Below are 16,445 nucleotides of genomic sequence, written 5' to 3' on the forward strand. Positions count from 1 at the left end.
AATACAATGGAATTAAATAAGTAAATGAAAAGGAACATGAGTCATGAGGTGATGTAGTACTTTAATTGAAGTTGACATTGGATGAATAAGTTATTCCTACGCCCCAGTGGGTAGGAGCAACATTCCATGCTATAATAGTCTCTTTGGTTGCGTAGGAAGTAACCTTAAAAGGAAAGTACTTGGCCACCCAATGTTGCAAATGCCTGGTAAGAAGCCCCCCAATTGTGACTCATGCTAATCCATTCTGTTCCACTCCCCTTCACCCACATGTTAGCAATGTCTCCTCCACCTCCCACATTCATTACGTACACCAATAACCAATACCCATTTCCTTGGAAAGAGAATCGTAGCCCCCCACTCCTAACCCAAGGTACTCTCAAACATTGTTTAACACTAATATGATAATCAAGAATAAAGGGGATTTGATATAATGATATTTACTATTTGCACACCACTTTTTGTAGTGTAAAGTTTCCAATATTCAACTTTCTAGACAATGATTGATCAAATTCTTAAAGTAGCACAATGATTAAAAAAAGAGCTAGAAAGAATTTGCATGTTATGTTATTCTGTTCTTTTTCATTAAGGAACATAAGAGTAAATTACTATTAATAGTCTTTAAAATTAGAAAAATGTCTATAAATTTCTAAAATTGAAATTATTTTTATTTTAGTTCTGGTTGTGCATTGCTTATATTTTATGGACGAACAGATACGGTACAAATATGATACTGTAAATCTGTATCATAACTTTATTTTAAATATATTGATATAACCCTATTTGTTTATCAATATAATAAAAATAGTCACTCTGTTCTCAAGACGTGACGCTTGCTAAACCTGTGTTCGTTGTTTGCTCTATTTAAATTTCGATTACTATTGCTAGTATATATAGAGTTGTTGATGTATACAACTTATTATCATTATAATCCGTAAATTATATAAATTTATTATATTTTAGTCTTTAACTGAATTAATGACAAGGACTAATAAGCAAACAGATTTCAATTAAAAAAATGAAATTTTTTTTAATTTAAAAAACTATTAGTCTCCCACAATTTTAAGGACTAAAATAGTAGTTTACTGAGAAAATAAACTTTCTTAAATTACCTACCTGCGGTACATAACAGGAATGATTCCAGCTTGCCACTGAGCAATTTTCATGAAAGCGGGCTTGGACATGTGAAGATGAGACTGATGCTAGGTGCATCCAACATTATTGCTAGTACACTTTCTTCACATTTGTGCTAGGTGTGCGTGAGAGTGATCCGTAAATTGTATGGATCGAGTTGATCCGTAAGATTAATATAAATTAAGTTGATTCGTATGTTGATATTAAGCATTTGATCCGTAAAAGACTTATGAATCAGAGATATTTTAGTCTTTTCTCTTTAAGTGCTGGATGCACCAGCAATAATGCTGGTGCACCTAGCATCAGCCTCAAAATGAGTACGAGGTGGGTTGCACCAGCCTCCGTCATCAGAGGCCTCAGCCCAATTAGGAGGGCAAGATTCGTGGCAGTCACTGTAGTGTAAAGCACATTGGAATAGCATGCACTCGATTGAACACACTGTATCTGATAACATGTTCCACATGCATAACCGTTGTTGAACAATGTCGAGCTCAAAGCTGCTGTGTCTTTACCGTAACCGTTTATGAACAAATTTCCGTACCCACATGCTCCTCCTTCAATTAATTAAGTACAAAGACATGTTAATACAAAGCGACATTGGTTTATGCAAGATGGTTAGTGCTAATTAGTGACATAACTTTGATTATTGATATAGGCATTTACTTACACTAACTGTTGAATGATTTATTATTAAGGAATATTAATTGTGATAACATACCCATAGTGGCAGAAGCAGACTCATCACCATAAAATGTGGCATGGGATAGTGTCCATTGACTAGGTTGAAATGTGCCCACTACTATTGCTGGCTTTCCGATGATTATGAACATTATCCATGTAAATGTAATCAACAAGAAGCTACAATGTTGAAGAGTCGCAGCCATTGTTTAATTTTTGGATTGCGTTGTTTTCTCTACCGAAGAATTTATGCTAAGGGGTGCCTACACACGTATCCTTATATATATAACGTCCAATGGACCAATTCCAATAGCACGTCGCTCATTGAAAGAAATTTGTCTTCGTGATCCCCACGCAGATAACATCTCTTAATCTCTTAAGTCAAACATTATTACTCATTTGTTCTTTCTTTTTTTAATGACTTCAAATAATATTGCATGCCAATGATGTAGGAATTGATCCAGGAATATTACATCATTATATGAAAACGTGCGGACATGTTTCCGAGCTAGGTCTTGCATGTCCTTCATTTCATCCACCACAAGCAGAAATTACAAAAATTATTCATTTTCATAATAATAATCCCTTCAGCTTAAGGGTCGTTAGTTGCTAAGTTCATATGCGAAGTAACTGTTGTAGCCTATCCAACAAGTCCACACTCAGGCTATGGCCGCAATAAATAAGTGTTTTGGCGTTGGATGATGGTTATACAATTACTCCATGTGATTTCAGCAGCAATGCAACGGTACCTTAACGATTAAGGTCTGGTTATACAATAACTCCGTCTGATAAGCAGTCATACAGTAGGACATCAACCTCAAGTGGTGGTTAACCAATAAGTACATCCGATGTTAGTAGGAACGTTTTAAGTCTTCAACCTCCACGTAGTACTCAATTGTTCATGTATTAAAACAATTAAGGCTTAATTGCATTCCAGGTTAATCTATCATAATTATGTAATTTTGAACTTTAGATTCTAATTGCACAAATTAATTCTTTTAACTATTGTTTATTTTGGTTCCTCCGTCTTCTTTTATTAAATATGTAGTAGTTTTTTTTACGCGTCTGACACATCTATAATACTAATTAAGTTGACATAATTTTACAACGAAAATAAAGAAAGATTAACTTTAAACACATTGGTTTTTAACCTTTCCATTCATCATAAGAAAGGGATTATGATTAATCCAAAGTTCGGTAGAAAGATAAATAAAGTTCGACCAATTATTTCTGCTAAGGATTAAACTTGGATATTATTCGAACGATTCAATCTTAATTTCAGTACATTAACCTATGGTTTTGAAACCCGAACCTGACTAGCCACTTTGATCGAGAACCGATAAGGTGTCTAGTCCAACACTCCCTAAAAATCAGTGCGCCCTTAAACCGGTTCAAAACTGCTAAACCGGTCAAAAATCGATAAAACCCGGTGGATTAACCGATTTCATTGGTTTCGCTTAAAATTATTTTTTTTAAAACCTTTCAAAATAAAGCCGTTTTGATTTAAAAAAGAAGAAGAAATATTATGATTTATGACATTTTAAAGTTAAGTTTACTTTTTATTATTATCAATTTACACATATTATATTATTTTTTATTCAATCTTACTAGAATATTATATTAAAAAATTAAAAAATTATTTTATTATAATTAGTTTGATCTGGATTGAACTATTGATCCTTAAACAAGTATTTTCACCTATTCGATGACCGATCCAATTTTGAGAACATTTTATTAATCACTTGTGTTCAATCATTTGATTCTTTAAACACATATATGATATTAAAGGAATCTAATTCAATTGGTTGAGTAAAATAAGTGAGTTATTGTACATCTTCTAGTACTTGTCTTCCATCCCTATATGATAAAAAAAAATCTCTCATACAAATTAAGTTAACGTAATTTTGCAATATTCGTAAAGTTTGATTGGAATCAAAGTTCTCTCGAGTTGCATAAAAAATATTATAAAAAATGATGGAGTAAATAGAAATAGTTTGAAATTATTAGAGCACAATCAAATTCACCTAATCTAGCTAGGCTCGGAAATATGATGGCCTCTAGTACAAATTGGTAGTTTTATCGTTCAATGTAGCAAATTTACAATATAAAAGAAGATTAATTTATCATGGACATATAATATATATGATTACAATTACTGTCATTAGAAAATGCAACACATTTTACACTTGTAGGGTAACATGAGTAACAGCTGGTTCCCAAAAACAAACATGAATAAATGTTTAAACATTCACGTATTACGTATATATGAGATATCCATGTTTATCATATTTCTTAGAAAAAATAAAAAATATTTTCAAAAATAAAATATGTTTAAGAATACTAATTAATGAATAAGTAAAAATATTTTTTTCTACTTTCGCATGTGGAATAAATCTTTCCCATGTTAATTGAGTGTAAAATAATTAAGTTTTTTTAAAAAAAATTAATGATAAATACGTTATTCTTAAGAAATTTGAGTAGCAATTACTCAAACACATTTTATAAATTTTCTCGACAATCATAATTCTATAAATTTCACTTTTGGTTGATAATCAAAATATCAACTTAGATTCATAGATTGAAGTGGAGCGACAAAGATTTCTAAGAATTATTTTTCTTTTTAAAATTCTTATAATTGCAACTTGTAATGCTATTTCTAGACGCAAATTTCTTGATCTTTCGGCTATCTTGTAGACGTATTTAATTTTTGGTATAACTAAAAAGTATTTGAAGCTTCTATTTAATTAACATTCAACTAATTCTCATTCCACTCATTTGGAAGTAAAGTGCTACTTTTAGTAAACATATTTCTTTATTCTTTTATTATTTTTCTCCTCTAAGAAGTAATAGAAAAGTGTGTGAATTTTAAATAGAAAAGTTTTATTTTTTATTATTATTCAATTGGACCATGCATACAGGTCGTTCTGAATTTTTCATCAACTCTAGGAGAAATTATTAAGTGATCTTGAACAATTGTTATTATTTCAATTAGTAGGTCCGAACTAATTTTCAAAACATTGATCGCGTGTCTATTCATTTTCTGTAAAGCTCAAAGGACCAAAATTGAATGCATGAAATACTATTGTCAGTTAGCTTTAATTATTTAAATATTCTCAATTTTCCTTATTGTTGTTGGTGTTCATAGGATCTGGCCTAGGCAATAGAAAGAAAATTTTGCAAAAGTGTGCAATAAAAACACGTTATTCTAGGTTAGACTCATCGATGGTGTTAAGCACCCTCATAACTCAACTCTTCAAGTAGAGGCAATCCAGTGTATGCTATACAAAGTCCATATTACTTACAAGTATACAAAGCCCATATACTTACAAGTAGGATGGTGACACATAAATTGAGATGACACCAATTGTGTGTGATAGTGATTACATATGACTTCAAGATCATTTGTGGAAGAACATCACAATTTGCTAAATGATAAATTTGTCACTCTCACAAGAACTGCTATTAATGATCTCCCATTGCTGGAACAATAAATATGATTTTCAGGCATACCTGTATGTAGACACAAATTTAATATGTAAATGATCTGGGTGTCATTATAGATTGCCTTGCACAGTTAAAGTCATCATAATGGATCACTAATTATAATAAAGTTCGGCACTTGGCACCCATTAGAGATAGAACAGATTTAATGCTAAACGTTGCAGAGTCAATCCAGTTTAGAATTTCTCAAGGGATGAAGAAACTTTCAAAATCAGTTAGTGCACAAACATATAAACACATGAAGGCTTGTCAGGTATATATAGTGACTAGTGAGTAATGGAGGAATGAAAATTAATGAGGAATATGGACATAGTAGAAGTCTAGACTCATCCCTATGACAAGCTTTACCTAGACATGTACAGTGAAGAATAGGTTGAATTATAGAGGAAAATGTAAATATAAAAATGAAAAGAAAGGTCACCATTCAATTGCATTTCTTCAAAGCAACAAATCTCTTAAAAAAAAACTCACTTCTAGGATTTATAACTAGATACAAAACAAAATTAAACATTATTGTGCTACATATGCAGAAAATATGCACAATGATAGAGTTAGAAGAGAGGTTCAAGGGTGGTATACGTAGGAATGTACCTCAACTCAGGCGTTACTTCCTTCCGGTAACGTAATCAATCTTGTAGTTGAATCATATTCCATTGCAGTTCCACAGCTGAGTCAAAAAGTTGCATTTGATTGTTAAATTAATGTCATATCATAAATTAAATATCAATTTGGTGATGAGAATGTGAATCATGTGAAGCGACAATGGTTAATTATTAAGCAGTATTTTTAAACTTACTTGGAGCATTTGACAGTGTTGGTGGAACCACCATTTGAAATTGAGAGTATAGTCCCAAAGAAAGAGGTATTTTCAGTACCGCAGTTCGGACAAGGACCCTTTAGAAATTAATTATGTCAGTAATATGTAGCAGCTAAGTATAACCTGCAAGAGACTCTGCTAGTAAAATTTATACCTTTAAAATCACAAAGTCTTTTACAATGGCATTTGTTAGTGACAGAGCTATCCACACAATGAGGGGAACAGCAGCAAACCAAGTGAAAATGAAACTAAAAGGCTCCGGCAGCTGCACTCAACAATTCATAACATCTGTTATAATTGCATTAATTGTAATAATATTCTTTAATGTTTAAGAAACTATTTCATTTCTATGTGATGTGAAGAATCAATCTCATCATGTTAGCTTTGGTTTTCAGTTACCCCTCATCTCTGATTTCTCATAGAAGAAGCTTGTTTCATTGACGATCCAAATTTCAAACTAGTTATGCCGAGTTTTTCAGGGTTGGTGGCCAGGCAAGGTACTTATAAAGAGGAATATGGTCAGTTGGTAATCTTAGTTACAATATCAAGCCAACACATTACATTGTACCTCTTCAGATCTTAGTTAATCTCTTTTTTGTTTGACTACAGAGAGTTTGGATCCTCTAAAGTGTACCACCAGCTTAGACTTTAGCCAGTGAAGTGCAAGATGGCAACCACTGATGAGAAAATCGAATAAGATTTTACAAATCTATGAATTGTTACAAGGTGATCTGTTTTCCACTTTGCACTCTAAAGTTCACTCTACATTTTAAACCATCTTTTTTCTAACTTGAAGATATAAACAATCAAATAATATACACTTAAACAGCATCCTGAAATTAAGGGAATGGAACATAATGAAAGGAAAGGACCATAAAAATGTAAAATTACTATCAGATGCTATGACATTCAGGAATCAAACTGCATCCAAACGATCAGTTTGCTATGCTAGATGCATGATAAAATGAGGGGAACATACCTCTAGTAGATATGTGATCTCAAATCCAGTCAGATCATCAAGGAAGAAGAACCTAATGAATGAGCAGGAAAAGAATTAAAATTAAAGGCAAAAAAGTCAAGACAAATCATATGCAAACAGTAACTTCAATCTATCGTTTAGGATGAAAAAACTTTTATAAGAAAGACAAATAATAAAAAGTAAAAGTGGATACTGATATGAAAATTATAAAATATGTGGGAGCAGACAGAATATGAACCTATTGACTCAATAAAAATTTAGGGAAAGGAGAGAAAGGAGAACTACTTACAATCCTAATGCAATCACAGTAGCCGGGACGTTCAGCAGCAACATCTTTAAATAATCAACAGATAGGTCACTGTAAACCTATAAATTGACTGTAATTAGTAAAGAATATAGATTAAAAAGAGCAGATCCAAGTATTCATGAATCCCAAATGATTTGATAAAATCCTTAAGCTGAATTCTAATGACTAAGAAGCATTTGATTTGACAAGTAAAGATCATCCTATATCTCTTGTCAGTACTTCGTGATACAACAGATCTTATATTTGATTGATCAGTTCTTCAAGGGATTGATCAGATTTAATTCAAAAACAAATCTCTTTATAATGAAACAAGAAAAATTACCTACTCCTTCCTCTAAATAATAATTGCAAGAATGATTTAATCAAAGAACAACTACACATAAAACTGTAAGTCTACAACTGACAAGTAAAACTGAAATCAAAGAATAGATTGAAAATTAACACTCACCTTTCTACTACGAAGGCTGCACCTTGGACCCTCAGCTACAATTTCACTCCCTTCTATCTGGAAAACAGTTACGAGATCAGTAAATAATACCAGAAGGAGGGAGATATTCAGCTACTAAAGCAATTCCAATTTCAGTGATCAATACAACAACTAGGAGTGTTATTTCATTTCATATGTAAGCTTTCCAAAATGAAACCCATGTGGTAAAAAAATTCATGAACTGTAGTACCAGTTGTCCTTTTAGGTAAACACGTGTTAAGGCAACCCAGGTCCAACACAATTGATAGATAGTTAGATTCCTTAAGCATGTTACCAAGGATTCAATTTCTAGTCATGTGTATGAGAAGACTTTGTTGGAAGAGGCAAAATGTATTTCAGTGATCTTTATGCCTTGAAATGAATTAGTCTCCGATTATCCGTTGGGGGTATTCTTGGTGCAAACAAAAACAGAATAGTGTTATAGTATCTACTCAAAGTTTTTAACCATTGATTTAGTCTAGAAGATATATCTTTACCTCTTTTTTTCCCTTCAATTATTAGTGAGATGATGATCTATTTACACATGTTCAAAGATGCACCATCTGCTACAAAACGACTTTCAAATTTTCATTGATGAAAAGAAAATAGCAAACCTTTAGCCTCAGTTTCAACTCATCAAACTCTTTGTCACTCATAATTGGTTTTCCAGACACATAAGCCATCGAAGCTTCCAGGAATTTTTGCTCATCAGAACCTGTACAATCAACCAACAAAGACTTAAAAAAGATAAATACACCCGCGTTAACACAAATTCAATGACAACAACAGCTGCAGCTACTGAGAGTGAAGTTGCCTCATACTTAGCATGACAACGCTGCTTCCTTCCCACATGAGTTCTTCCTTGAGATTATCAAACTCTTCATTTGACATGATAGCCTTTCCCTCATAATAGAATGCCTGTTGAATAGAAAAAACAAAACCTCAAAAAAATTAAAATTCACATACACAAAAAGTTAATTTCTGTTTTCTGCATGATCATCAGTTGATCACACGTAACATATATAAGTCTATTAAGACATCAGAAAAAATTTAAAACTTCTGGTGGGGGGGGGGGGGGGGGGGTGGCATACTTGCAGTGCTTGGAGGAATTCCTGCTCAAGTTCACCAATTGATTTCTTCTCTTTTTTGTCTATGCTACAATATGGGAGAATTTTACTATCAACAGTATTTGAATCATCTTCAAATTCTTCAACTTTCCCTGAAAGGAAAAAGAAAAAAGAAAAAAAAAACAAGTTGACAAAGAGAGGAGCTTTTGTTAGAAGTTGGCCAACGAAGATGATTCTTTTAGAGATATGATGTTATTGTTAAGACCTTGTTGATCTGCAGTGGCCATAGGAGAAAGTAGAAACAGCCTTTGGCGGAGGCATAAGTGCCTGCCATTGAACTGAATGAGGTGAACACCAGAAGCTGAAGAGATTGGTGTCAAGGGTGCAGTGCATGGACGAGGTGGTGTTAATGTGAAGGCTAGTTTACTAGCCGTGAACATGGTGATGGTGGTTATTTGGAATCAAAGTGGTGGTAGTGTAACTGGGAAAGTTCAAGGTGGTGGTGGTAATGGTTGCTTTTGTTTGTTTGGAGGGAAAGGAAGAGTGAAGAGAAAAGGCTGAGGTGGTAGATAAGGTAACTGGAACGTGTGGAGGGAATTGCAACGGCTTATTCTCCTTCCTTCTCTTCATTCGTTGTTTCACTAATTGACAACCTCATCATATCGCTTACTACGTTCGTTTCTTACATGTCTCTCATGACGTGTCCCCTAAAAATCTTCCGTGGGCCCCTTATTGTGTTGCGTTGGCTTTAAGCTCGCCACGGTTTTCAAGGATGGCCCACAAAAAATGTGGTATCAATACTAACTAATTTTGAAGAGTATATATATATCATCAATTTTTTTTAAAGATAAAGTTATGTTTTATTTACTCATTTTGGAACTTAACTCAGAATCTTGATTTTATTTTTGAGCAATAGTTTCAATTTGGTCTGTTTTTGCACTACGAGTGACATGGAAAAATACTTAGGGTGACCCTTCTGCATTCAAGGAAAATTAAGGATAAGTACTTTTATATCCTAGACAAATCCTATAGACTTGTTTCCTGGAAGGCAAACTCCTTGGCCTTTGCTAGGAGGGTGACCTTAGCTCAGTTTGTTATTTAGGTGATTCCTATATGCAATCTATTTTGATTCCTAAGTATATTTGCATTGAAGTGGAGAGGCTGCAGAGGCATTTCATTTGGATTGATCATGAGACTAGTATGGGTTGGCATATTGTGGCTTGGGAGATCTTAACTCAGCCCAATACGCTTTATGCAGTATCTTCCACAGTGGGTTTGATATGAAATCCAAGAGGGGCCTGACGATGGGAAAGATTCTCCTTCCTGGGGCCCTAGCCCTAACAGGCAGTTCTCTATTAAATCTGCTTTCTAGGTGCTGTCTGGGACAGTGTTTGAGACATGATCTAGTTTAAACTCAGCATGGTGGAAGTGCATTTGAAAGTGGAGAGGTCCTCGTTGAGTTAAGTTCTTGTTGTGACTCATTATGCATAACGACCTTAAAACAAATGTTAAGAGATGTCTTTGTGGGATTTTAGATTATGATACTTGTCCTATCTGTTTTGAGGAGCCTGAAATGGATTTGCATCTCTTAAGGGACTGTGGGCAGTCTAGGCATGTGAGGCAAGATCTTCTACTCGAGTTTCCTAGTATGCTTTAGGGTTTCTTTTTGGGGTCACTGCATCAATGGATTGCAAAGAACCTTGAAAGGGGTCCTCCTCACTGGAAAACCCTATTCGGAGGTTACTATTTAGTCGATTTGGCAAGCTCAAAATAATTGTGTTTTTAATGAGAAGGAGTGGGACCCTGTTGCGATTTCTAACAAAACTAAGTTTATTTATTTGGTTCATGTAAAAAGTGGAGCAAACTGGTCCAGTTCGCTGTCAATGCGGATTTATGCAGATGGACCTTATGTGGGGTGCATCAGTCCGCTTACCCACCCCTACTTCTCTCCTCAAGTGGAGACCTCCACCTAGTGGGTAGGTGAAGTATATAATGTAGACGTGTTTATGCTTAATGGTGGTCTTTCAACGGGTTGTGGAGGGGTTCTTTGAGACTCTTCAAGAGCCTAGTTGTCCGACTTTTTCAAGAAGCTTAGGGGTTGCTTGGTGTTGTCCTCTAAGGTTTGGGCGATCTTGGCAGCTTTGGAGCATGCTTGGAGTTTGAGGCATCTTTGTGTCTAGATTGAAAACGACTATTTGGAAGATGTCAATTTGTTTAATTGTAATGTTTTGCAGGGGATTGAGACTATGTTTAGGGACTGGACTGTGAAGATTTCACATATGCATCGCTAGGCAAACATGGTTGTTGACTGGATGGCCCATCGGGCTCATAATCTTGTTCAACCTAGTATGATTTTTGGTTCCCCTCCTGTGGGATGCATGCCACTTCTATGACAAAATTTTGTTGGGATTTTCTCCCAACTATGGGTAATACGTAATGCCTTGGGCTCCCTTTGATAAAAAAAAAGAAAAAAGACCCAACTCATACCAAATTGTTGTTGAAAGATTTGAAGGTGATGTAAACACTATGGAATCTATCACAATTAACTTTGTTGTATTTACAACACACTCTAAAAACGCACCAGTCCACTATAACTCGTGGTTAATTTTCTATAATGACAATTAGACAAAAATACTTAATTAAAAAAAAAGTTCTTTGACTAAATGAAAAGAATAAAAACTTAGAAGCCTAATTAAAAATTTGGTAAAAAAATAAAAACTCAAAAGAATTAAACCTTATTTTTTCAATCTTTATACAATGCTTTCAGATCATTGAAAAGCTTCACAAACCATCACACATAAAAATAAGATTTGGATAAAGTAGCATCAATTATTCAATCAATATATTATATAAAACACAAATATTAATTGTACTTGTTAGTACACGTGTGTTACGCTCTGGTAAAAGGATGATCCACTTTTTTTTAAGTTTAAAATTATGATAAAAAGGAAGGAGAATATTTTTGATTCATGCCAATTATATTGATATAATCATTTATGTAAATAAAAATAGTAACAAAAATTAAATGTGCATTTATGATAATTAAAGAAACCAAGCAGAAAATTTTAAATTACATTTAATTATTTAATTTATTATTATTATATTATATAAATGCTTATTTGAAACTTTGTAAATGCTTTTCTAAAATTTAAATTCTTAAAAATTCCCTCTTGAAACTAAAATTATTAAGATTAAACAATTAAATTGAATTTCATAAATTTCATAATTTTCATTATTTAATTTTTTATTAATATCTTCTTTAAATTAAAAATATTACAGGTTAAATTAATAATTTAATATTTACTTACTTTAATTATTTATCATGATTATAAAAATATTTTTTTAAAATTCGAAACTTTATAAAATGCTATGACAGGTTCCTTGAAATTGAGAGTAGTTAGAATTTAAATTAATAATTTCAATTATCTTAAAATCATTATAAATGCTTTCCTAAAATTTTAAAAATACTATAAATACATTTTTAAAACTAAGAATAGTTGTGTGTAGATTAGTAATTTCAAATTAAGTGACTTTAATTATTTAAAAATTGTTATAAATTTCTAAAAGATGTTATAAATGTTTAATTGAAATTAAGAATATTTGAAATTAAATAATTAAATTCATATTTACTAACTTTCACTATATAAAAATTGTTAAAATTATTTTTCTTAGAAATAGTTTTTATCAAATAATGAATGTGATGTATGATCAAATTTAACAAAAATTAACGTGAATATAATATTATGTTGATTTTTAATCATTTAAGTATGTGTTATGAGATTTACATTTCTTTCATTCATTTACTTAATTTTGTTTTCAATATTTTTTTATACTGGATGTAAAATTGTATATTTTCATAAAAATGATATTAATGGAATAACCTGGGTTATTTTGATAAAAAAAATAATTTGGATTTTTTTATGTAGTCCATTTGTTTATACAATTTTTTTTTTCAATATTACCAAAATTAAATTTATAGTTGTAAGAGTATTCAGATTCATTTATCTTCTATTGTTTCTTATTAATAAATAAGTGACATATGTTAAACATTTGAATTGATTTACAAAAATTTAGGAAATTAATAAAATTGTTAATATAATTTTTTATAAAATCTAAAAAATCTCCTTTCATATTTACCTGTAGATCGCACAAGTACTATTCAGTTACTATATATAATAAAAAAAGATTTTATCACCTGACATCATCATATTCATTTTTTTCTTACTTTAATACCTTAATTTTTCTGTTTTTTAATTCATAAAGATATATTATTATATTTAATTATGACGATTAATGTGATTCCCATAAGTATATATTTTGGTTATATTAATCAGTTAAATAATTAAGTTTTAAATTTATTTTGATTTTATATAATATGGTAACTAATATATTAAATTTATGATTTTATCATTATTTTATAATAATTTACCGTAAATATGTATTATAATGATCAAAATAATAATTTATAAATAATAATAAAATTTACGGTCATGCTTTATATTTATTTTCATTATTTTATTTTATAAAAAATATGTGGCAATGCCATATTAATTATTTTTTCATCAAAATATCTTTGAAATTTTTATTTAATTTTTTTATTTATTAAAAATATATAAATGTAGAAATTAAGGTAATTAAAATAAATATATATTCTTTTTTAGAATAATTGAATTTATTATGATGAACACGTATATGTTTTAATTAAGGTAATCATAGAATCATTACTAATATCGATAATCAATAATGTTTTAATTTGCTACGAATTTTAACTTTCTTGTGTTATGCTACACACTTTAACTGCTTTGTTACACAATTTATTATGCAACACACTTTACCTGCACTTGCATTCAAACTTTAGGTTTTCTTTTTACCAACATCTTATAATCATAATTCATTCTTGTTACAACACTTTTGCTCCTAATACGAACATTTCTTATAAAAATATTTTGATGAATATTAAATTTATGATGGAAAAAAATAGAAAAAACAAGTCATCCTCCATATCGTTGAGTTTTTAAGACACATGCCAAATCTAGGACCAACCACAATAATCAAAATAATTTGAACTAGCTTTTAAATTTGACAGCTTCAGAGACAATCCTCTTGATCATGAAAGGTCAGAATGAAAACCTTTGGGATGGTCTTAAAGCTGATGCCATCATCATTTGAAGAGATGATTCAGGCCCCATCATCATTCCAGTTTTAGAAGGGGAGAGAAATTAGACATGTCGCATGTTATATTTGAATCTGACTGCAACTGACAACATTCACGTTCCGAGGAGGACTCCATGATCACAAGAGGCTGTAGATATATTCTATCCAATAATCCAAACTTTTCATGTCAAGTTTGTTAGGAGACAAGCTAATGATCTGGTTGCTCAAGCTAGGCTAACCACAAATAGTCCTGAAATTTATTATTTTTTACCTTGTATTGATGGCATCATTCTTCGTGAAATGATATGAGCCATTTTTTTTAATACTAATAATTATAAAATATAATATATAATATATTTTTTATTATTAAAATTTATTAACGAATATTCAAATTCCGATTATTCAATTGATAATGTAATAATCTTTATCAAAATATATTCAATTATTCCTCGTGTATTTCCTCCTGATTCCCCGTTTCTTAATTCCCATTCTTTTAATTTTAGGTTTTTATATCAAATGAATTGATAGAAAAAATTAGTTAATCACACTTTTCATGGCTGTCCATTACTTTCAACACCATATTAAATTATTCATGTTGATTGTGATTTGTAATTGTCAGTAACACTGTAACAATGTGGCGAATTTTTAGAGCTTCGTTTAGTGGCCCGACCTTGAGTTTTTCTTAATTTCATAACTAACATAAGGTTGCGTGTCACTAATACTGAATTCAATAATTTATCACAGGAAGAGTTAGGACAACATATTGCCTCATTTGTGAAGCAGTCAGTGGCACTCAATCGTGCCGGAGCAGAAAATATGAAACCTAGACAACTTTCTGATGCTATACATGAAGAAGTTGGGTGAGTTACCCCCTCCTTTAGCTATTATGTAATTCTAAATTGCGTTTTTAAGGTGTGTCGTGTCTCTATGTGTACTTATTGTGGCAGTTTTATTTTGATTTGTTTGTTTTGTGACCAGTGATAAAGTAATGAGCCAGATATCTGATAGTTTATGGCAAATAATCCGATGGGGGTGATGACATGAAAAGTGAAATCATGGAAGCAGTGCAATCTGTCTTGGACAAACTGGCAAACCCAAAAGGGAAGATGGGGCTATGCTGTCCACATCTGATGTAATGCCAATTCAGAGACAAGGGGAAACAGCTTCAGTTGCTGAGATTGATGATACATTGCATGAAAATGAGCCTGATTTCCAGTTCACAAGGCAGAGGAGTGATGGACAGAGCCTCTGTGAACTGCTGGTCTGCTGCAACTTAACCACGACATGTCTCAAATATCTTTGTTTTTTTAATGTTGGGTAGTGTATTCTTCACACTTTATTGTTGCAGCTCAGTTTTGTCTATAAATTTCAACATCTTCCTTTATTTTTAAACTTCATTCCTATTTTGGTGTGTTGGACACTACTCGGACATGACTCTTGTCGAATACTCCTTGAACTCATGTTAGGAAGCCCTCCATGGTGTTGCAACTACAAAATCATTTTTTGGGGTCAGACACCTCTCCAACATGGCTTGGACACGGGCCAAGAGAATGAGCCAACACCTACTCCTGGCTGGACACTTATCAGACACTGATTCTTATTGTGGGATTTTTTTTTTGTAAATATTGCATTGTGAAATGAGTCCGCTTTGTATTCTTTTTGTAAGCTTCATTATCATATGAAAATTATAAATTTTAACAACTTTGTTTTAGAAGGTGAATATATAAATCTTAATAATCAATTTAAATTTTTGAAATGTTGATTTATATATATATATATAATATGCAGTGTCCCAATGATCAGTTTTCATAGTTGTTAATCATAGCCTAAATTAATGGTGAATATTAGACTATGACTTTTGATTGTCAATTATGAATATATTTTAATTTTGGGTATTCTTTTTTAAAGCATTTATGTTTATAGCATAAAATATAAATAATTTATCTTGTATCTATAATCTTTGAATAGGGGCCGTTTTGCTAAAGTTTGGGGTTGATCAATCTATGCTTGAAAACTATGTCTAAGTACTTCAAATGAGTGTAAACATCTTTATAATTGATGATCTACATAAATTTGTCAATTAGCTAGTTAGTCTTGTATAATTGGCTGCTACTTGGAAAGTTTCAGTTGAAAGAAATATCTGGCCCATAATTGCATTTTCTATTAAGCATGGTTATTTAACTCCCTAGTATTTTTTTAATTTATTAATGTTGTATCATCTGTTCATAAGTTAACTAATATTTCATTCATATTCTTAACAAAATAATGTTTCATTCTTTGGTTGGCTGACACTTTTTTTTTATCTATAAAGAGAATTTATTTTTCTATTTCATTTTTCACATTCA

At 31.6% G+C, this 16,445-nt stretch overlaps 1 protein-coding gene and 2 pseudogenes across 1 annotated transcript; 1 reads left to right on the forward strand and 2 right to left on the reverse strand.

Moving 5' to 3' along the window:
• Positions 1–20: 20 nt before the first annotated feature.
• On the reverse strand, positions 21–2,015 carry LOC114411603 (annotated as a pseudogene).
• Positions 2,016–4,994: 2,979 nt separating this feature from the next.
• On the reverse strand, positions 4,995–9,561 carry LOC114412088 (PGR5-like protein 1A, chloroplastic). Its single transcript, XM_028375865.1, has 11 exons — positions 9,212–9,561; positions 8,971–9,098; positions 8,701–8,797; positions 8,494–8,594; positions 7,862–7,918; positions 7,396–7,472; positions 7,107–7,158; positions 6,282–6,392; positions 6,107–6,204; positions 5,902–5,977; positions 4,995–5,319 (listed from the first exon to the last, which is right to left on the reverse strand). Exons 1-10 carry the CDS (start codon positions 9,384–9,386, stop codon positions 5,908–5,910), a joined length of 966 nt encoding a protein of 321 aa, XP_028231666.1. The 5' UTR covers positions 9,387–9,561; the 3' UTR covers positions 4,995–5,319; positions 5,902–5,907.
• On the forward strand, positions 9,385–15,421 carry LOC114413812 (annotated as a pseudogene).
• The last annotated feature ends 1,024 nt before the right edge of the window (positions 15,422–16,445 follow it).

Source organism: Glycine soja, chromosome 5 (genome assembly GCF_004193775.1).
Source record: "Glycine soja cultivar W05 chromosome 5, ASM419377v2, whole genome shotgun sequence".
Classification (NCBI taxonomy): domain Eukaryota; kingdom Viridiplantae; phylum Streptophyta; class Magnoliopsida; order Fabales; family Fabaceae; genus Glycine; species Glycine soja.

Excerpts from the sequence above, each read along its gene's own strand:
- LOC114412088 (XM_028375865.1), bottom strand. The coding sequence starts at position 9,386 with ATGTTCACGGCTAGTAAACTAGCCTTCACATTAACACCACCTCGTCCA. Across the intron at positions 9,099-9,211 it reads GGCCACTGCAGATCAACAAG|GGAAAGTTGAAGAATTTGAA; the intron begins GTCTTAACAATA and ends TTTTCCTTTCAG. Across the intron at positions 7,473-7,861 it reads GCAGCCTTCGTAGTAGAAAG|GTTTACAGTGACCTATCTGT; the intron begins GTGAGTGTTAAT and ends GTCAATTTATAG.